The following is a 23,382-nucleotide window of genomic DNA, read 5'->3' as shown; positions in this document are numbered from 1 at the left end:
AGGAATTTTATTCTGAGCAGGGGCATGCTATTTTTATTCATGTGCTGTAAGCACATGAATATATATTTAATTAAAAAAAAATATATATATATATTTTTTTCTTTTTTACACAGCAGCCAGCAGGGGGCCGGGAGGCGAGCCGCTCATTAGATATTCATATATTCACTGCACCCAAGCATTACATATGCACGATCGGGTGTAGTGAACACCCGGTCCCCTGTTGGCTATCCCGGGGGGCAGCCTGTGCTGCCTGGCTCCCGGGAAGCCCACCTCCCCCCGACAAACGTTCTGGGGCAGGCAGGGAGACTTCCATCTCCCTGACTGCCGTCGTCCTCAGGCTCCCTGCGGCATCGCCGCAGGAGTTAAAATTCGCCGGTCAGGGGCAGTGAGCCCCTGACTCGTTGAATACTGGAGCCGGCGAGGCTCCAGAACGCGGCGGGCAGTGGCGAATGTGCAGCGAATCCTAAACAGGATTCGCTGCACATCGTCAAAATTCTCATTGAATACTGCCCATTATGTCTAATATTATTTTACAGTTGGTGAAGTACAGTTACTGCCTGCCAGCCCTTACGCACAGAACCCAACCACGTCCACAGAGCCCAACCATTTCCCTATATAAGGGAAATCACAGGATGTGCAACAGTGTAACATGATATGGAGCTAAGCCAGGCCACTCGCGGAAAAGACTGTATTTTGTACAATTATTCCACCACGTCACAGCCCGAAGCCTACACTGTTAGTGAGTTATTAACCAACATGGTAATATCTCTCGTATCCAGGACATGTAGAGCAAAGTCCGCCATTCATTCACACTATATGATCATTTATCCAGCCACACTAAACAAACACACGATACATAAAATACAACCCAAATATACTCTACACTGTAAATGAAAACTAATATACTGTTTAAAAGCACCAACAAAAACTTCACATTAGAGCAGTGGTTGTCAAACATTTTAGAATCACGGCACAGAACTTTTTGCACAGCAAAGCCTGGCCAAAAGCTTCTTATTGCGAAATTCGGAAAAAAAATATTAATTTAAGTAAATACTGTTTATGAGCGGTCTTCAATCCCGGGTTCCGACTGTTGGATTGTCCAGTTTGAATCATCTGCCGTTTTCGCCCAGCTCGACTGAAACTCGACAGCCGGAATTCAATGTTCAATGCTCTTGAGTGCGGAAAGTGGGCGTGCTGGCGAAACCGTCCGCGGATTGTGTAAACAACATCCATGAATTCGACAATCCATGGCCATTTCTGACAAAACAGATCCGGCTTGTTTTAAAGTCAGATCTCCGGAATCTGCCTTCAGCGCTGTCGGAAACGCAGCATTAAATAGGTGTCGGACACTATTTTCCTGGGTGGAAATAGCGGCTGCGATTGAATACCCCCCTATTTGTCATACCTGGGTTTAGTTATGTGAGGGGGATATGATTCACTTCTGTTTGCCCACATATTTTATGATTGGAAGACAAAAACACTTGTTTTGCCTTTTACAGTGACTATAAATAATTTGAATTGGTTCTGGACCACCAACCCAGGGCCCCCCTGCAAAGTGTCCCCAGGGGGCCACCACGGAGCACAGTTTGGGAACTTCTGCAATAGAGAGTGAAAAATGACATGGTTAATAAACTTACCAGGTTTCACCGAGTACATCAGACATAAGAGAATCCAATACAGGATCAGGCACAATTTCAGTGGCATCGGTACAGATGAGTCTGTCAGAGTTCATGAAACAGATGGTACCCACACAGGGGCAGCTGTGGTTATCTCCCTGTTCTCCCGGGTCCTGCCTCGCTGACAGCAGTAAGGAAGCTCTCGGTGTGCTAGTTACACCTTGCCACTGGGTCTCCTCCCATCTAGGGATAGGCAGTTTCTAGACAGCTGATTTCATTTTTCTTTCCCAATTAACTATAAAGTTACTGGAACCACTCAGTTAATGTTCAGACAGTAACCTGCGGAACCAGTATTTCCACAGTAAATTACATTTTTTCTCACTTGGCTTTCATACGTATGTGATTGTGGCACACTCCGCAGGAGTCAGAGAAAAAATGCAAACAATTCAGGGTGTAATAGATGTTCCGGAGATGAAGCTTATTACGTACCATTATTCATTAACTATTATAGTAGATCCGCATTCCAGAACCGAAAGTTCCTTATTCACAAAACAATGCAGACTGACAACCGCTCTACAGAAAATGAATGATAACTTTATTTGCTAGCATCTCATATTCAAAACGCCTAGGGGGGAAATTTACTAAGAAGGCTGATTACTGCCGGGTACAACAAGGTTCACCCGAAAATACAAAACGGAGAATACGGCTAATTTACAAAGCTGCCGTATTCTCCGGATTCGTATTTTCCGGCGGTGAAGTGATTTGTTTTTGGCCATCGAGTGTACCGGCAGCCGATATGGACGAGCAGTCAGATCTGTTCGATGCTTCTCTGTGTAGAAATAAGGAAAATAAATGATTAAAATAAAACAGCGTGACATCCCCCCATCCCTGTATTTCTATAATCTTGACCCAGGCGTGGTTCCCAAAATATGGGGGACAAAAGAAGTAGGGGTTCCCCGTATTTTGGAAACCAGTGACAGCCAGTGGTGTCATGCCACAGCCAAGGGACACTTTTTACATAAGGTCCCCCATCCAGAGCATGAGCAACTTGGCTGGGTCCCTGGGGGAGTTGGGAGCCCCCCTCCAATAAAGGGGACCCATCCTCAAGGGAAACCCAAGCCTGGACTAAAGCCTGGGGCTGTCCCTGCCACCCCAGGGCTGATGTTGAAAAAAATTGTAAAAATAAAATTGTTACAATTGATATTGGGTTCTGTAGTAGAACTACAGGGCCCAGCAAGCCTCCCCCGCATGCTGGAACTTGAAGAATCACATGTTCCAGCATGCAGGGCATTAATGGGCCCACTGGGACTTGGAAGTCTACTACAGACCCAATACCCTAATGCTGGGTACACACCAGGACGACAAGGGTCCGATCCCATCAATCTAGATCCAATGCCGACCGATTGGATGTAGATTGTGTGGTGATTGGGCCCTTTTCTGTCCTGGTGTGGACCGATACCGATCCGATGCGCGGTCCGGCGGGTCGGTCGGTCGTTATTCAGATCCTACCTGCAGCAGGTAGGATCTGGAAACAACCATACTCCCGGGTGCGGGTCGCCATCGGATCGGACCCGTTCACGTGCACATCGTGAGCGGGTCGTGCCCCCCTCGTCATCTTGAGCGGGTCGGAAGAAACACAGACGACCCGCTCACGATGTGCATCGTGAGCGGGTCGTCCTGGTGTGTACCCCGCATAAGAACATACACATGCACACCTGTAAAAAATAAAACTTTAATGCATACTACATACTGTATATTCATAAATACTTACCTATAGGGTCCAAGGTAGGCCTGTCCTCTTGTCCAGTAGAATCGACATCGTTCCTGTGAAATAAATCTTACTCACCATCCGATCCAGCGAAGATTGCGTCTTCTTCGCTTCAAGGACGTGAACAGGCGAATTGGAGAAAATTTGCTCAAGCATCCAAAAATGAAAACTTGTGATATTGCCCATATCGACCAATCAGATTCTGTCTATTGTTTCTCTAGCGCATCCTAGAATATGATTGACAGCATCTGATTGGTTGCTATGGGCAATATCACCTCTTTTAAGTTTTAGAAGTTTTAGTAACTTTACCCCTAGCTTCATTTACATCTGAGTAGTTATATTGCAGCTTGTACAGTAAGACGATACACCTGTAGTTGTAGGACATCGCTAGGCAGATTTACATAATTGGGGACCTGTGGAGTCACGGCATGTGTGGAATGGGTTCCCGCAGCAGGGCGCAATGGGACATATAGGCCTTTATTCTGGTTCACTCGCAAAGGCAAATTCCTTCTCAAATGGACAAAACCATGTGCACTGCAGGGGGGCAGATGTAACTTGTGCAGAGAGAATTAGATTTGGGTGGAGTTTTACTTCAAAGTGAGATCTATATTGCAGTGTAAAAATAAAGCAGTCAGTAATTTCCCTGCACAGAAACAAAATAACTCACCCAAATCTAATTCTCTCTGCACATTTACATCTGCCCCCCTGCAGTGCACATGGTTTTGTCCATTTGAGAAGGAATTTGCCTTTGCGAGTGAACCAGAATAATCGCCAAAGTGAGAGGCACAGGATGCCGCCCAAGGCTAATTTTAAGACATAACACAGTCTAACCACATTTTGCAGCTACTTCAGCCATAGGAAAATGTTCCTGTACAAGGGAATCCGCCCTTATTCTACAAGGTGGAAAGCTTAGAAATAGCCCAAAGTTTTGTTAACCGTCTCACGACCACACACTGTAGGAAATGTCAGGCTGGAGAAGGACGACTATGGACACTGAGAAGGCCCATGTAATAATTATGTATTCACAACCGTATGCTGAGTCAGAGGCATCTGAAGGTACAATAGGCAATACTTACACCCACATACCCTTATATACACTATCCAGTCATAAGCACAGGAAACATAGGATTAGTATAAAGCTGTGTACACACGGGGGCGATAGGGGCTGAAATCGCTGGAAATATGGTCGTAGGCGACCATATTTAGGTGCTAAGCGTTAAATCGCCGGGTGCGCGCTCCCGTTTTCAGCCCCATTCTAATCGCTGGTCGCAGCTAATTACCTCTGCAGCACCGCTGATGAAAAGGAGAAACTGAGCAATATATTGCTCAGCCATATATTGCTAGCAATATATGGCTGAGCAACAGTGGCAGATTCAGGGGGGGGGGGCACCTGGGCACGTGCCCCCCCTGTCATTCATTTTGTAGATGAGGACCAGAGCTTTCCAACGAGCCCAGCCCTGTGTCTCTAGCCCCCCGGAAACCGGAGATATCACCTGGCAAAACTGTAACATTTTTTCACCATAGGATAATATGGGACCCGTCAATTCCGACCCCCACCCAGTTCCGACAGCTGCCAGTTCCCCCCCTGGCATCAACTTGTAATTGATGTTATTCAATTCCAAATCGCTGGTCCTTCAATATGATACCAGGATGGTCCATATCGGTCAATCGGTTCCAGAGATATAGCGTTTAAATCGATTTTTTTTATTTTTGAAATGTAATTTCATGGCTGTTCATTTTCTTTGAGGGCAGATTGCTCTGGAACCAAACGTTCCAGTTTTACTGGACCAAAATCATTCAAAGCCCACTCAAAAGTTCTTCAATATGATACTTGTCTCATGTAAATGGGTCAGTTAGTTCCGAAGATATAGCCGGTTAAATAAGATAACTGGTTAAAGGGGGGGAGGGGTGGTTTTCTCTCCCCCTCACACCAGAAAATGCAGGGACTAGGCTGGTGTAAAAGGGGCCAACCTGGGAATGCATTTTCTGGTGTGAAATGGGTATTATTTCAAATAGCTGGGACCTGCAGTGCTCGGAATACAGCCAGGCTCTGCCACTGTCAGTGGCTATCACTTCTGCCTGGCGGCGGCTGTCCCCCATTTACCACGAGCATGTATTCCCCGTTGGCAATGAGCATGTAATCCCACATGGCAACGAGCATGGAACCTCTGGCAATGAGCATGGAACCCTTGGCAATGAGCATGTAGATAAGTAGCACTTACTGTATGTAGCATAAATTTTAATAGGCATTATGGTGTTTGGCATAATACATAATGGACATCATGCCGTGTAACTTAACGTGCAATGGACATTATGGTGTAAATGTTTAATGCGCGCCTTTGGTGGACAATGTCCCTGTTTATGAAGCGTATTGTGAATTTTGTCTTAATCTGTGTGGCATTATGTGAATTCTGGCTCAATCCGTGTGGCATTATGTGAATTTTGGCTCAATCCGTGTGGCATTATGTGAATTATGGCTCAATCTGTGTGGCATTATGTGAATTTTGGCTCAATCCATGTGGCATTATGTGAATTTTGGCTCAATCCATATGGCATTTTATGAATTTGGCTCAATCCGTGAGGCATTATGTGAATTTTGGCTCAATCCATTTGGCATTATGTGAATTTTGGCTCAATCCGTGTGGCATTATGTGAATTTTGACACAATCCATGTAGCATTATGTGAATTTTGACACAATCCATGTGGCATTATGTGAATTTTGGCTCAATCCATTTGGCATTATGTGAATTTTGGCTCAATCCGTGTGGCATTATGTGAATTTTGAAACAATCCATGTGGCATTATGTGAATTTTGACACAATCCATGTGGCATTATGTGAATTTTGGCTCAATCCATTTGGCATTATGTGAATTTTGGCTCAATCCATTTGGCATTATGTGAATTTTGGCTCAATCCATGTGTTATTATGTAAATTTTGGCTCAATCCATGTGGCATTATGTGAATTTTGACACAATCCGTGTGGCATTATGTGAATTTTGGCTCATTCAATTTGGCATCATGTGTAGGGGCCAAGTATAATGGGGTCTAGTATTTTGTTGCATAATGTCTAGAAGTTGTATATGGTGTTGTACACTACACTCAAGGACATGCCCCCTGTTGAGTGGCCACACCCCCTTTTCCAGAGTGCGCCTTCGGCGCGCGCACAACTACATCCTTCACTTTTGTTGCCATGGTGGGCCTGCGTACTTTAAATGCCAGGGCCTATTTTTAATCCCATTCCCACCCTCTCTCTGCCGCTCTCTTAGCATGTACACTGGCACCACTAACACTGGCCCTCCCCCACCTAAACCCTCTTTTATCATGGTGCCCCCCCTGTCATTTTATCCTGGATCCGCCCCTGCTGAGCAATATATCTCCCCCGTGTGTACGGGGCTTAACCTTCACATACAAAGGAGAGCAGCAAAAAATGAACTCTATAATACATCCACAAAATAATATAAAATAGCAACGAGCATCAGCGGTAACTTGCCGGACAGCCAGTAGGAAATGTCATTTATAGAGAATAAACATCTGTGCATATATACAGTACACTACCGTTCAAAAGTTTGGGGTCACAAAGGCAATGTTGTGTTTTACATTTATTTATCAAATGAGTTGCAAAATGATTAGAACATATGGTCAAGACATTGGCAAGGTTAGAAATAATAAATCTTGTCCTTCAAACTATGCTTTCGTCCAAGAATGTTCCTTTTGCAGCAATGACAGCATTGCAGACCTTTGGCATTATAGGTGATAATTTGGGTACTTGTGTATTATCACCCCATCGCATCGCATACCACTTAATAGGGTATGCGATGGTATGCGATACGATGCAATTTTCGCGTGAAAAAGCCTGAATGTACAATTAAATATCGCATTGCATGCCAGCAAATGGCATGCGATGGGATGGCATGCGATTTTTAATTGTACAAGCACCCTGATACAATGTTAAATGCCCCCAGAATGTTAAATGCCCATCCATTGTCAACGCGACCCCCACTATTAACGCCAACCCGAAGCGTGGCGAGCGCAGCGGTGCGATTCCTCCGACCTTTTCATCCCCCCACTATCCGCGACTGCGTGGAGTTGATTTTAGATAGTGTGCCGAGCGCAGCGAGCCCTGCGAGGGGACGGGGAATACATGTAAAGTAATTTGCGGCCCATCACGGGGCTCGCTGCGCTCGCCATGCTTCAGGCACTATCTAAGATCAACTCCATGCCGACGTGGATAGTGGGGGTATGAAAAGGTCGGAGGACGCGTACCGCCGCCCCTCGCTGGCTCGCTGCACTCGCCACGCTTCGGGTTGGCGTTGATAGTGGGGGTGGCGTTGACAATGGGGGTGCATTTAACATTGTAAGCACCCATCAGGGTGCTTGTACAATAAAAAATCGCATCGCATCGCATGCCGCTATATTGCATACGATGCGATGTGCTGCCTTACGATCAATATTGTGGGTGCCGTGGGTACCATAATTTGTTGCATTGCTGCATTGAGCAACATGGCCCTTGTTCCGAGATAGTAGAAGTAGACTGTACTGCACAGCAGGGAAGTGCGGTGAGTTAAATGGCTGAGGAGACCCTGGCAAGTACCAGAGCCAGATTTGCACACATTATATGAGCCATCGGGTACATGCCGGCATTATACACAATTACACTTGTGCAGCAGCATAAACTGCTAGAGCAGTGATTTTGAACCGTTTTCAACTCATGGCACAAACAAGACTTTACATTTGACAAGGCACACCATCAGTCTCCCACAGGGAAAAACACACACATTGGTCCCCATAGGAAAACAAACAAACAAAATCATTAGTACCCATATAAAAAAAAGAAAACCACACTGGTCTCCATAGGAAATAAAAATCTCACATGAAAACAAGATACAGATGGAGCCGGGCTTATTATTGCTGGCGGAGCGCCAGGACCGTGTCCCTGGCGATCCGCCAGCAATCTGGCGCTCTGGCTGAATGAGACGCTCGTGCGTTTCCCACGCACGAGCGTCTCAATAGCCGGGCGGCGAGGCGGCGCGGCGGGTGCAGTCCTGCCCGTCTAAAGCTTCAGGGAGACGGGCAGGGCTGCGGGGGGCTGCGGGGGGGCGGTGTGGACCGGCGGGGACCCCGGGAAGCCGGCGGGGGACCCGGGGAAAAGCACCGTCGGAACGGGACGCGCGTGCACCTCGTGCACGCGCGTCCCCTTCCGACATACAGATGGCGCGGGGCGGGGGATGGCGGGTGGCGAGTCCTCCGCCATCCCCAGCAAAGACAAGCCCGGCGCCATCTGTACCAGTAAATAACATCTGACCTGGTGGCAGTGGCTGTAGACTAGTAGGGGCAACTCTAGCTATGCTGGCACACTTGAGAACAGCTCAAGGCACACTAGTGCCACAGGAGTTTTGATAAGAGATGTACAGAAAAGGTAGCCAGGTGAGGCACTGCCTCACCTGCCATACACTTTTTACTCCAGTGTTTTGACTATAAAATTTTTTAGAATAATAAAAATAAGATTTTTTGGTACTTGTTTCCTAGAACGGCGCCTGTCGTAGATGTATGCAACTGACGCGATTTTAGGGCTATTTTTAGCCTTTTCCCCGACAATGAAAAAATTGCGTCCATCGCATGCCTTAAGTTAAGGCATGCGATGCGACCGATGCGATGGACGCGATTTTTCATAGGGAACAATGTTAAATGGGCCAATGGACCCGATTTTTCATTGTATACCCACCCTTATGGGTATTTTACATGACAAATGCCCCCCCATTGTTAACGCCACCTTACGATGAACGCCAACCCGAAGCGTGGCGAGCACAGCGAGCCCGTGAGGGGCGGCGGTACGCGTCCACCGACTTTTTCATACCCCACTATCCACGTCGGCGTGGAGTTGATTTTATATAGTGTGTCGAGCTCAGCGAGCCACCGAGCCCAAAGCGAGTCGAGCGCAGCGAGCCCCGAGAGGGGACTCGTAATATATGTGAAGTAATGCGCGTCCCCTCGTAGGGCTCGCTACGCTCGCCATGCTTCGGGCTCGGTGGCTCGCTGCGCTCACCACAGTATATAAATTCGACTCCACGCCGACGTGGATAGTGGGCGTATGAAAAGGTCGGATCACGCGCTCGCCACGCTTCGGGTTGGTGTTCATCGTGGGGTGGCGTTAACAATGGGGGGGCATTTGACCCATCAGGGTTGGGAAACAATAAAAATTGGGGTCTGGGGGGCAATTAACATTGGGGCCAATGTAAAATCGGGACTCAGGGACCATTTTACATTGATTCCAATGTTAAAATCACATCGATGGCGTCGATCGCATCGCATGCGATTTGGTTGCATGCGATGTGATCGACGCGATTTTTGTGGTCCCGATGGATACAATTTTTATCGCTGGCGCCGTGCTAGGAAACAAGTACCGATTTTTATATATATATATATATATATATATATATATATATATATATATATATGTATTTTTGACATACTTTATAAACTCAAAACTCCGGCGTATACTGTACTATGACAGGAAAGGCTGTGCCTCACCTGCCTCACCCAACCGCATGCTGTACACAAGGGAAGTGCATGTAGCGGCCTCTGCATAAAGTCACAGATGTGAGACCGGCAAAAGACATCATGCTTTATTAACTATCCCTCTATGAAGTAAGCATACCTCACAATTTTGAGGAGAGAGGTAAAGTACCAGCCAATCAGCTCCTAACTATGATGTTACAAGCTGCATTTGAAAAATAACAGAAGCTGATTGGTTGGTAGTTTACAGCCCCATACACACTAGAGGGCGTACATCATTAACAAACCCCTTTCCTCATCCTGCATGTTCAGGCAAAGGAGGTGTTGTGTGTGTGTTGTCCACCCCACCGTCACTCCCTTCCCAGCCAGCATCAGAAAGTGTGTATGCCAGGGTTGCCTACCCTCCCGGAATGGCCAGGAGGCCCCCAGAAAACCGGAAAGGTGAGCAACTCTCCCAGATACCAGTGCCCCCCCCCGCATGTCCCTGGCCACAGCGGTAAATTGCCAGGGGAGGGGCTAAAGATGCAAATGGTGTCATTTAGCCCCACCCCCTCCTCGAAGACCCGCAAATTGCGGGATTTGCCGTACTGGGGGCTTGATTACATGTACATCAGGCCCCTCCCCCAAAGTGCTACTAACAGTCTCCTCTCCAGGCTTTTACCGGAGAGGAGACTTTAATAGTAGGCAACTATGTATGGCGTATGCACTTGCCGATGCTGGCACTACCACCGTGTGCCCGCCGCCACCACCACCAACATCGGCGTCAGCGGGTATCACTTTTAAAAACAGTACATCTGCCCCAAAGAGGACCATTGTCGCATACTGAATGCACAAAGATAGGGAGTGTAACCTTGCAGCTAGGGGGCGTGACATCACAGGAAATGTCATGCCTAAGTCATGCCCCCATTTGTCGTCACCACGGAGGCAGACCCAGAGCTGCTGAACATGGCACCAGTGTTTCCTGGATGTGAATATTTTAAACTGGCAATCATTTAAAAGGAAACTCCACAGGATCTAATCGATGCTTGAAAACAGGTTATTATATTAACTTGTCCCCACCAGATCTAACTAGACGACTATTATTATTAGTAGTAGTAGTAGTATCTTTATTAGGTACTACAAAGTGTATACAGCAGTCGAACATGTGGCTCAAGCAAAAACAAATACACCTTCAGTACAATACACAGCACCTATGCATCTCATAAGTACACAGCACAAAAACAAGACACTACAGCGAAACCACCAGCATGGAGGCACAGAGGTAAGAGAAGGACAACTCGCTGTAGCTTGTACGAGCCGGTGGCATTGAGCAACTCCTGAGACGCAGAGAGATGTCATTCCCACGCTTCTACAACAACCTGCTGGGAACTACTTGCATGGAGCTTCGTTTCAGCAGGGGACCTTTTAATAATGCACAGGTGAATTTGTATATTCCCCTGTCTGTAATTATTATTTCATCTTTTGTCCAATGCCGCAGAAAGAAATCCTGAATACATAACCTTTTAGGATAAAGGAACCTAATATTCGAAACAAATACACACTGCAGACATTTTTAAAAATTAAATAAGAAGTTATTGCTTATTAATAGAAAGAATGGTTGATGATTTCATGGCTCTTTGGTCACTAGGTGGCAGCGTACTGTACAATTAGTGCTGGAACATGCAGAACAGCTGCAGATGTCAGAGAGAAGAAAACACAGTGTATAGATCGTGTATCTACAGTATCTCCATGTCTGACGTTCATGTTGTAACTTGACTAAGGATTTACAATGCGGATTCTGTAGATGGGAAGTGTGTATTGTGAGCATAGCTCTGTTGTAACTTGTCACGGGTCTGGCCTATCGGGGAGATAGCAGTGACATGAGCTCCAGAGGTAAGGGGAAAATAACAGTGGAATTCTTCTCTGCAGCGATGTCATTGAGGGTCTGCAGGTAACGGAGCTGGAGGGCGGCCGGACATTCAGACATGATAAGTGCGGCTTCCTTCAGGGACTGAGAGGCGTTCATCTCCCCCTCTGCTGCAATTACCTGCATGGAGCACACATTATACATAGGTTCATATTGACATTTGTTCTTATTACCTACAGTCAAAATACTGACACGTTCAAAGTGCCGACATTCATTATGTAGATGTGGCCAAATTGCCGTCTGCACAGTACCCCCGCACAGCCTCCCCCGCCAAGGCGACACAGCTGCATAGTACCCCATGCGTCACTGCTCTGCGTCACTACTCCAACCCTCCCTCCCTGCTCCGCGTCACTACTCCAACCCTCCCTCCCTGCTCCGCGTCACTACTCCAACCCTCCCTCCCTGCTCCACATCACTACTCCAACCCTCCCTCCCTGCTCCGCATCACTACTCCAACCCTCCCTCCCTGCTCCACATCACTACTCCAACCCTCCCTCCCTGCTCCGCGTCACTACTCCCACCCTATCAGCCCGACACAGGTGCATAGTACCTCATGCGTCACTGCTCTGCGTCACTACTCCAACCCTCCCTCCCTGCTCCGCGTCACTACTCCAACCCTCCCTCCCTGCTCCGCGTCACTACTCCAACCCTCCCTCCCTGCTCCACATCACTACTCCAACCCTCCCTCCCTGCTCCGCATCACTACTCCAACCCTCCCTCCCTGCTCCACATCACTACTCCAACCCTCCCTCCCTGCTCCGAGTCACTACTCCCACCCTATCTCCCTGCTCCGCATCACTACTCCCACCCTCCCTCCCTGCTCCGCATCACTACTCCTACCCTCCCTCCCTGCTCCGCATCACTACTCCAACCCTCCCTCCCTGCTCCGCATCACTACTCCCACCCTCCCTGCTCCGCATCACTACTCCCACCCTCCCTCCCTGCTCCGCATCACTACTCCCACCCTCCCTCCCTGCTCGGCATCACTACTCCCACCCTCCCTCCGTCCTTGCTTTGCATCACTACTCCAACCCTCCCTCCCTGCTCCGCATCACTACTCCAACCCATCCTCCCTGCTCCGCATCACTACTCCAACCCTCCCTCCCTGCTCCGCATCACTACTCCCACCCTCCCTCCCTGCTCCGCATCACTACTCCCACCCTCCCTCCCTGCTCCGCATCACTACTCCCACCCTCCCTCCCTGCTCCGCATCACTACTCCCACCCTCCCTCCCTGCTCCGCATCACTACTCCCACCCTCCCTCCCTGCTCCGCATCACTACTCCAACCCTCCCTGCTCCGCATCACTACTCCTACCCTCCCTCCCTGCTCCGCATCACTACTCCAACCCTCCCTCCCTGCTCCGCATCACTACTCCCACCCTCCCTCCCTGCTCCGCATCACTACTCCCACCCTCCCTCCCTGCTCCGCATCACTACTCCCACCCTCCCTCCCTGCTCCGCATCACTACTCCAACCCTCCCTCCCTGCTCCGCATCACTACTCCCACCCTTCCTCCCTGCTCCGCATCACTACTCCCACCCTCCCTCCCTGCTCCGCATCACTACTCCAATCTTCCCTTCCTGCTCTGCATCACTACTCTAACCCTCCCTCCCTGCTCCGCATCACTACTCCAACCCTCCCTTCTCCGCATCACTACTCCAATCTTCCCTCCCTGCTCCACTTCACTACTCCCACCCTCTCTCCCTGCTCCGAATCACTACTCCCACCCTCCCTCCCTGCTCCGCATCACTACTCCCACCCTCCCTCCCTGCTCCGCATCACTACTCCAACCCTCCCTTCTCCGCATTACTACTCCCACCCTCCCTCCCTGCTCCGCATCACTACTCCCACCCTCTCTCCCTGCTCCGCATCACTACTCCCACCCTCTCTCCCTGCTCCGCATCACTACTCCCACCCTCCCTCCCTGCTCCGCATCACTACTCCCACCCTCTCTCCCTGCTCCGCATCACTACTCCCACCCTCTCTCCCTGCTCCGCATCACTACTCCCACCCTCCCTCCCTGCTCCGCATCACTACTCCAACCCTCCCTTCTCCGCATCACTACTCCAATCTTCCCTCCCTGCTCCGCATCACTACTCTAACCCTCCCTCCCTGCTCCACATCACTACTGCAACCCTCCCTCCCTACTCCACATAACTACTCCAACCCTCCCTCCCTGCTCCGCATCACTACCCCAATCACTTATCACAAATACCACCCGTGGCGGCTCCAGAGGTGGAGCTACAGCACAGTTCAAATTCAAATAGGGGAACCACACCCACTGCCACCAACTGCTATTCCAAACTGACTCACTGGCAGTGGGTGTGGCTCTTCTGTTTGAATTTTGAACTGTGCTGCAGCCCCTCCTCTGGAACCGCCACTGAATACCACTTAAATATATGAGAAGAAAACTCAGCGATACCTTTGCCCTGGCTTCCCGCGATGCTTCTGCCTCAGCAGCCATTGCCCTTTGCAGGGATACTGGTAACTTGACATCCTTTATCTCCACGCGTTCCACTCTAATTCCCCATTCTTTTGTAGCATCGTATAAGAGTCTCTGATGATAGAAGGGTGACAATCGTACACAAATAAATAATTCCAAAGCAGTCAGGTTTATTGGCAGCCAAACACACCCCTAACACTAGCCAAGCACAGCCCTGTAGCCCTGATGGCTAGGAATCCATGTACAGGCCGCAATGAACTCACACAAAGAATACTTTTATTTAGACACAACGAGGAGGTCTCCTTTGACTGATGATGTGGCGTGACATAAGGACGGCACTAGGTAACGGGATGCGGTCGACAGGTCATTGGTTGACTGAAAATGGTCGACATAGCTTAGGTCAACATGGTCAAAAGGTAAACAAAAGCAAGAGGTCAACATGGAAAAGGTTGACACAAGTTCTTTAAAAAAAACTCATGTCAACCTTTTCCATGTTGATCTATTGTTTGCGTCGACCTTCTGACCATGTCGACCTCAGCTATGTTGAATTTTTCCATTTTTCAACCAATAGTGACTGTCGGCCTTATTAGTGTCGACCCTGTGACTCAGATGGCCACCTGCAGACTTCCTCTACACAAAGGATCATGATCACCTGATATTGCGCCATCTTCCAGTTTAAACCTTGGCATTCTGGGTAAATCATGATCCAATAACCAGCACATTCAGTGGTTTCGGTATAAAAGATAGACAATGTCTACAGTACATTGACAGTTACTAGGATGACCAATAATGGTTGACAGTGACTTGAAATGATCGACATACCCAAGGTCGACATTGACAAAAAAAAGTCGACACAAGCTTATGGTCGACATAGACATGGTCAACATGAATAAAGTGCGGTTTTGTGTCTATGTTGACATGGACAGCGTCGCCCTTTTTCATGTCCATATCTACGTCAACCATAAGCTTGTGCCCTTTTGTCAATGCTGACATTGTGTATGTCGACCATTTCAAGGTGTCGACCTAGTCAATGTTGAACATTAGTGGTCTACCCAGTGACCACAAACCCATTCAGTACAGTGAGGCGGACTGCTAGTGAAGTTCTACAGAGTTTACAGCCAGCAATATGAACCACCAGTGAGTTAGAGACCAAATGGAAAATGTACTGACCACAGCAGCAAACGCAGGATTATTAGAGGAGGGTTTCCAACGATAACCCAAAGTCTCCCACTCTGCAGCACATTGGAGTAAGGCCCTTATTCTGATTGGCTCGGTCGGATGCGTGTGCGTTCGGACAGCCGATGTTTGGTGTTTACGCATGTGGAGAGGCATTTCTGCGCATGTGCGAACGCCTCGCACGTCCGAACACGGAGTGAGGTCCGTGCAGAAAATGATCGGTCGGACCCATCCGAGCAGGGGGTGGAGAGGGGCGTGAAGGGATGTTTTGGCTCAGTACCATATGCGTATGCCCCGCGTTTCTTGGGCGTTCCCAGGAAACCGCTGGGCGTACGTATGGTAAGGCAACCGTGACGCACGTGTGGGGGGCGGACAGCTGACATAGCCGGATGTCAGCTGGCCGCCCATATCCCTGATTTCATACGGAGAAATGTCCAAGTGGTCTGGAGCAACCATTGGAGGATGGGGGAGGTTTCCACAGATAAGGGAGGTGTTTGCATGAAACATCCGCTCGTGGTCCGTTTGCTCTGCATTTTACCGCGTTGGGGCGGTGTGAGCGATCCGTACGGTAGGCGGGGCTAAGAACACTCGGTGGCCGTCTGAAAATATGCATCCGACCGAGTCAATCAGAATAAGGCCTTAAGTACTGGAGTCTGGGGGATTGGTAACAGCCCTGAAAATTGTTATTTTTATACACTGGATACAGTATGGAATACAGTATTAATATTTATCAGTACAGATGGTCTATAGTATGGGCTGTTTCAAACATTTAAATAAGATAAGTGGTCAGGAAAAGGTTAAATATATCATAATAAATAAATATACAAACATAATAGAACCTGTACTGTATTTTCTAAGCTCACAGTCTCCCACTTCATGGTAAGGCTCCTGTCTCTTCCTCCTGGCAGCTGCTCTCTGGTCCATTGCAATGTTTGAGGGCTCAGATCCACACATACAGTAAATGTGGTAGAAGAAGCTGGTACACTGGGCATGTGCAGCAGCTCTGCTCTGTCCCTTACACCGCATGGTGTGGTGGCAGCTCTATTGATCATATTATATACCAGCAGCGGCGTAACTATAGCACCGCAGCCCCCGGGGGCGCTGTGCATGTACACACACGGTACTTATGTAGTATCTGGGCTGCCGATTTCTAAATCGGGTCGGATCGGGAGATCGCATCGCATCGCATGCGACCATGCGATTCGATGCGATGCGATGCGATGCGATGACCCGATTTTTCCATAGGAATCAATGTTAAAATGGACTGAGTCCATTTTAACATGGAATTCAATGGGAAAAATGGGTCCTTTTCATACCCCTACTATCCAAGTGGGCATGGAGTTGGATATAAACCTGTGGCGAGCGTAGCGAGCCACCGAGCCCGAAGCGTGGCGAGCGAAGCGAGCCCCGCGAGGGGACGAATACCGTCCCCTCGCGGGGCTCGCTTCGCTCGCCACGCTTCGGGCTCGGTGGCTCGCTACGCTCGCCACAGGTTTATATCCAACTCCATGCCCACTTGGATAGTAGGGGTATGAAAAGGACCCATTTTTCCATAGGAATCATTTTAACATTGATTCCTATGGAAAAATCGGGTCATCGCATCCGATATCGGATGCGATGCGATGCGATGCGATATCGCATCGCATCGCATCTGATTGTATGCCTTAACTTAAGGCATACAATCAAAAAATCGGCAGCCCAGATACTACATAAGTACCACACACACACACCCCCCCCCCCCCAATCTCCCGCAGACTTACCTATCTCGCTGGTCCCGGCGGCTCTGTTCTTCTGCTGAGGACCACAACAAAATGGCCGCCCCCATATAGCACATAGTTCTCTGAAACTGTCTGCTGTGGTAGGGGGGCGGCCATTTTGTGGTGGTCCTCAGCAGAAGAACGGAGCCGCCGGGACCAGCGCGATAGGTAAGGCTGCAGGGGATTGGAGGGGGGGGGGGGTTTGCATGGGCGGCGGGGCAGCGTGGGATTGGGGGTGCTTGGCGGGGGGGGGGCGCCCAAAACTTAGTTACGCCACTGTATACCAGCTAGTGTTGTCATATTTAAGGCACGTGCCAAGAAGAGGGGAGTTTCCGGGAAACCCTCCCCCCCCCCTGCATTTGCCTATGGACCATTTGCTGTGTTGTATGCTGATAATACTTTGTAGAATTCAATATTATGCTGTGATAGAATAAAAGCCGATGATGTAAAAACAGCGTTATCTCTTATATATTTGGCTACATCTGTCACTCAAAGTGTGTGAGTGTGTGTATAACATTGCTCTGTTTCTGGACTTCTCCCTTAATTAATGATTGCCAGCACCTGTGTTGAAGCACCTTTCTAATCAATTAATAACATGTGTGAAACAGGTGATGGCAATCATACATTATGAGGGAAGTCCAGAAACAGAGCAATGTGTCCCTCCTGGAGAGGGTCATGTTGGGAGGTATGTGACTGACTCACATGATAGAGAACCAGCCCAGTGAGCCCACAGTGCCAGACATCCTCTGCCTCCCCATGTTGCCCAGCAAAGACACTGCACCAGGTGAGCGCCCCCCGCCGCCCCACCCACGATTCGCGGCAACCCCCGCGACCCACCCCTCCCGCGATTCGCGGCAACCCCCCACGCCCTCCCTCCTGCGATTCGCGGCAACCCCCCTGCCCCCGCGACCCCCCCCCCCTCCTGCAATTCGCTGCAACCCCCCGCGCCCCCCCTCCCGCGATTCACGGCACCCACCCCCCAACCCCCGCGACCCCCCCCTCCCGCAATTCACGGCACCTCCCGCGACCCCCCCTCCCGCAATTTGCAACCCCCCCCTTGCGCGATTCACGCCCCACTCCTGCGCTTTGCAGACCCCCGCCCCCACCCGAGATTCACCGACATCTGCGCCCCCCCCTCCAGCAATTCTGCCCCCTCCCTCGATTCACGGCACCCCCCGCGCCCTCCCACAATTCAAGGCACCCCTGCTCCCCTCTTTAGTCACCCGTATGCCCACACACCCCTATCACTACCCAGTTTCCTGCTCTCCTGAACCATAACTTCCACCAATGGGGAGTCGCTGACGCTGTGTTGCCTCATAGCCCAGCCTCCTGCTCTCATGCACCCTTATTCCCACCCTGTAGGAGGAGACACTGACTCAGGGCCACCGTCCTGTACTCCTGTACTGCCACGCTGGACCCTCACCCACTGGCAGAAGCTGCACTGTGTCTCCCACCCTCCTCTTTAGTCCCCCTTATGCCCACACACCCCTATCACTACCCAGCCTCCTGTTTTCCTGTGTTGTGACCTCCGCCAGTGGGGAGCCGCTGACTCAAAAACACCCTACTATACTATTGCACACACACACACACACACAAATGTCACTGTACCATCCACACTATCAATGTACATCTTACTCTGTAATTGCTTTTTAATTAAACAAAACAATACACACCCCTTTCCAAATCATATGCTCTCTATCTAACACATTTCACCTATAACTCAAGTTGCAATACAGGCATCTTTCATACAATTCTAACCATATTTCTCACAATACAAACAGTGGCGGAACTCCCAGAGGCAATGGAGTCATCTGCCGCCGGGCTCCAGCCTTTAAGGGGGCACTGGCTCCATTGCCTCCTAATGTTCCGCTCACACACACACACTAATGCACTTAGAGCCTGGTGCTGGCCGGCGGTACCTTGAATGTGGTACCTTGAATGCAGCATTGCGATGCGCCCTCTTCCCTCTGTCACTTGGCTGGCTGACGCTGTACTCACTTCTCTCAGTGAGCCAGCCAACAGTGACTGGTCGGGCCGGGCGGGAGACAGCGCAGCCAGTTCGGGAGCACTGACTGAGATTGATGCAGCTGCGGTAGTGCGAGGAGCCGACAGCCGGGCGGGAGACGCTGCAGCATGTGAGGCCAGCAGTCAGCAAGGAGCCGGCAGCCGGCAGACGAGTGGGACACGATGCAGCCAGCAGAATCAGCAGTCAGCGAGGAGACGGGTAACCGGGTTTGGGGGGACAGTCACAACTATGTGTGTGTAATCCAGAGACAAGATATATATATATATATATATATATATATATATATACACACACTGTATATTCATCAGGCATTGGAGGGGGGGGGCACCAACATTTGTCTTGCCTCCGGGCAACCGAGAAGAACTTACGCCACTGAATACAAACGTTCACAAATTAAGGGGGCGCAGCCCCTTACGACGGTGTGAAGAGCGCCCGTAGGGCGCGATGAATCACCTAGTGTATCATACTTGCTCAATAAAAAAATCAGCAGAATCCCCCCCAGAACATGACCTGCTAAAGCCCTGGGTTAGCCACTTTTTTTATTCTGTTGGGTTTTGGGTGTACAGAATTAGGAGAATAGGCGATTCACGGAAATGCTTCTTGACATTAACTCATTCATCTATGGTGTCCTTTGGTATAATATAAATGGATATACTTACACCTATCTGTTCGGCCATCTCTTCTCGATCTGTCAGAATTTCCGTCAGACTCTTAGTCCCCAGCATGTTTCGGAGCATGGACTGAGCCAGCATTTGGGTTGCTTTATTGGCGTCGTCCACTTTGACTACTGTAACAATCGGATTGAAAACACGGTAGAAGACGACAGCGTCAACCATGATGGTTACAGAGTCTTTGGTGAGAACCTGCAAGGAAAATACAGTTACTCCTGCAATAAAGGCACCGTCCGTCTGTACCAGATAGAGGAGGAACAATGGTCGGCAGTGGTGGACATTAGCACCTTACTTTGTACAGGAGATTCATTGATTTGAGGAATGGTCAAGCTGGGCACTATGCAGTGGACCTTCTTCTCGTTAATGCCAGTGCAGGAAAGTGAACAGAATAGCAATTCTTGCAAGGCTGTATTATACTATGTGACCAGAAGATGGCAGTCAAGGACCACCGCATATTACTAAATTGATCAGAGAGTGAATATAAATCAACTTCTAGAGAGTGTACTGTAGGGGATACTGTCCCTAGGTGTACAAGCATTTAGGTCAACAAGCATTAGGTCGACACCATTAGGTTGACATGGCTGAATGTTGACATCGGCTTAGCCAGCGCGCGGGCAGCGGCAGCAGTGGCACAGTCAATCACAGTCAGATTGTGATTGATTGTTAGTGCACCGGGTTGCTGCCGGTGCCCGGCACCCACACAGACCCCGCTGTTGCTCGCTCCCCCAAGCGGCAGCGGGGGCTGCCTTACACAAATTACGCCACTGTGCACATATACTGTATAGGCACAGGAATCACTGGGATATAGAATTCTCATCCAGGTCCACACTCTGTATTTAATCATGTAAAGGCCCATACACACTAAACCATTTTCAGCTCATTTTAGCTGTTTTGAGCAATTTTCAGCTGAAAATCACCTAGTGTGTATGCCCCATATATTGCTGACTAGCGTTGATGGACGCTCCCATGCGCGGATTTAGGGGGGGGGGGCACCCGGGCACGTGCCCCCCCCCCCCTGTTACACATTAGAAGAAGGTCCCCCCGGCTGTGCCACAGAGGTATCCGAGGCGTACGCCGCCACGAGCCGATTGCCGGTATCAGCAACATTGGCGGCGATCCAGCTGCCGAGCACGACGCAAGTCGCGTATTATCACGTGACCGCGCCTGTTGCCCGGCAACGCAATTGTTGTGCCCGGAACTCCGTGTGTGGATCGCCGCCAATGTTGCTGATACCGGCAATCGGCTCGTGGCGGCGGTACGCCTCGGATACCTCTGTGGCACAGCCGGGGGGACCTTCTTCTAATGTGTAATTACACACTTTGATTGTGTTTCCTTATACTGAAATAGAATCAATTTGTCGTGGGTCACGTGACCCAAACAAAGGGACCTCCCATATATTTCTATTTGCCTTAAAAAACTATTTTATGTGTATAAAATACATTTATAATTATATGACTGCCTCGTTTATGAATGTGATTATCTTATATACTATTGAAATACACGGTTCTCTTAGTAGAAATGTTTTTAGCACTCAATTGAGTACACAGGTGAATCTCCTAGATGATTAGCAATCAGGTATAAAACCATGTCCTGAATCCAACACAAATATACTTGCTCCTGATGAAGCCGGTGATACCGGGGAAACGCGTTGAGCACCTGTGAATACCGCTGTTCATATACCACCCTCCATTCTGCCAAGTGACCTGTCCACCTCTCCCAAAAGGACCCTCGTTTTTTCCTGGACTACAAATACCTGTGGGATAACTGCATGATCCCTAATTGTTCCAGACGTATGCAAGAGGATATCATTGGGAACCTTGAGTCCTTGAAATCATAGGACATTTACGGGACATCGTGTCACAGCATCAGGCCATTTCAAATCGGGCCAAATGGGATGGTAATATACAGCTCAAAACCTTTTGTTTCACAATTGAACTCACCCTTAGCCGACCAGCTAAAACAACCTGATTATCCCCGAGATAGCTAGCTTCAAATATGTTACATTACTAGAGTGATTCACCATTTTATATATTTTATATTGTTTTATTGTTGTTGATAATAATAAATTGTTATAATATTTTGAGAACCGTGCATTGTACTTTTCTTAAAACAGCCAGTGCTGGCACAACCTTCTTCTTTTTTGTTCTACCTTTCTGGGCCTGACAACCCAAGTGCCAGCAGCTGTTGATAGCACACCATACACCAACCCTATTTTTTCAAGTTTTAAAATAGCCGGGAGTCAGGAGGACGGGACCTAGGGCTGCTGCAGTGTCACTGTCCTCTTGATCTTGACAATACAGCCGGGCAGCTCTCTGCTCTCTGCCCAGCTGTGAAGACACTAGCACAGGCAGGGCAGGTGGAAGATTTATTAGCACCCGTCCCCAGCCCTAGGCAAAAATTCTACAACTGTGCGAGGCCCCTGCATCCCCCCACAGCCTGAACCCCTCACCCTGCGCCCCCACAACCTCCACACCCCTAACTCCCCACACACTGTGCCCCTTACACCCCTCATTCCCCACACCCTGCCCTCCACACCTCTCACTCCTCACCCCCTGCAACTCCACACCCCTCACTGCATTGACAAAAGAACTAGTTTCCTCTGTGGGGACCGTTGTCAGTAGCAATGCTGCCTGTACACCATGTAGGCGACCATACAAAACATTGCTGTATAGTCACACCATTAGAATGTGGCACCTGCTGGGGCATTGCACTGTGCAGCCTCTAATGGAGCCGGACACCACTGCGGGGGAAAGATAACGTTTAGCTATAAGCCACCCACCTGCAGCAGCAGGGAACAAAGGAGCACTTGTGGCTACTCCAGCTATTCACTGCTAAGTCAGCACTGATCCAGCAATCCATCTGTTCTCTGCCACTGTGCCAGCTAAGCTGCACAAATACTGGGTGCCCACTATGCTGCACCAATACTGGGTGCCCCCTGTGCCCACTATGCTGCACCAATATTGGGTGCCCCCTGTGCCAACTATGATGCACCAATACTGGGTGCCAGTGTGCCCACCCCCGCACACACACTCACCAGGAGTCCAGGACCCACTATTCCTTTCTGCATAAGCATCATTGGCCGGGACAAAAAAAAAAAAAAAATTTCCCACATGGCAACAAGCATGGAATCCCACATGGCAATGAGCATAGAATCCCACATGGCAATGAGCATGGAACCCCACATGGAAACGAGCATGGAACCCCTGGCAACGAGCATGAAGGTAAGCAGCACTTATGTAGCATAATTTGTAATTGGCATTATGGTGTTTGGCATAATACGTAATGGACATATTGGCGTAATCTGTGTAGCATTATGTGAATTTTGGCACCATCTGTGTTGCATCATGTGTAAGTGGCGGGTATAATGAGGTCTACTATTTTGTTGCATAATATGTAGAAATGGTATATGGTGTGGTACACTACACTCAAGATTATGCCCCCTTTTGAGTGGCCCCATCCCCTTTTTCGGCGTGCGCACAACTACATACTGTACTTCACTATT

The 23,382-nt window shown here is 49.2% G+C and overlaps 2 protein-coding genes across 2 annotated transcripts in view; both read right to left on the bottom strand.

The window, feature by feature from the left end:
* LIPI (lipase I) overlaps window positions 1-1,781 on the bottom strand; it is a 39,445-nt gene extending 37,664 nt beyond the window's left edge. The window contains exon 1 of the mRNA XM_083171908.1: window positions 1,638-1,781. Coding sequence (XP_083028034.1) covers window positions 1,638-1,704 — 67 coding nt within the window. The 5' untranslated portion in view covers window positions 1,705-1,781. The remainder of the gene's footprint in view (window positions 1-1,637) is intronic.
* Window positions 1,782-10,992: 9,211 nt separating this feature from the next.
* Window positions 10,993-23,382, bottom strand: part of LOC146059570 (stomatin-like) — a 37,520-nt gene continuing 25,130 nt past the window's right edge. Inside the window, exons 6-8 of the mRNA XM_083171906.1 lie at window positions 19,869-20,072; window positions 14,230-14,364; window positions 10,993-11,926 (exon numbers count right to left, since the gene is read on the bottom strand). Of these exons, the coding sequence (XP_083028032.1) occupies window positions 11,738-11,926; window positions 14,230-14,364; window positions 19,869-20,072 (528 nt within the window). The 3' untranslated portion in view covers window positions 10,993-11,737. The remainder of the gene's footprint in view (window positions 11,927-14,229; window positions 14,365-19,868; window positions 20,073-23,382) is intronic.

This window comes from Crinia signifera, chromosome 2 (genome assembly GCF_055691185.1).
Source record: "Crinia signifera chromosome 2, ASM5569118v1, whole genome shotgun sequence".
NCBI classification, from domain to species: domain Eukaryota; kingdom Metazoa; phylum Chordata; class Amphibia; order Anura; family Myobatrachidae; genus Crinia; species Crinia signifera.
Note: the sequence above shows the minus strand (reverse complement) of the source record. Positions and strands in the feature narration are given on the sequence as shown.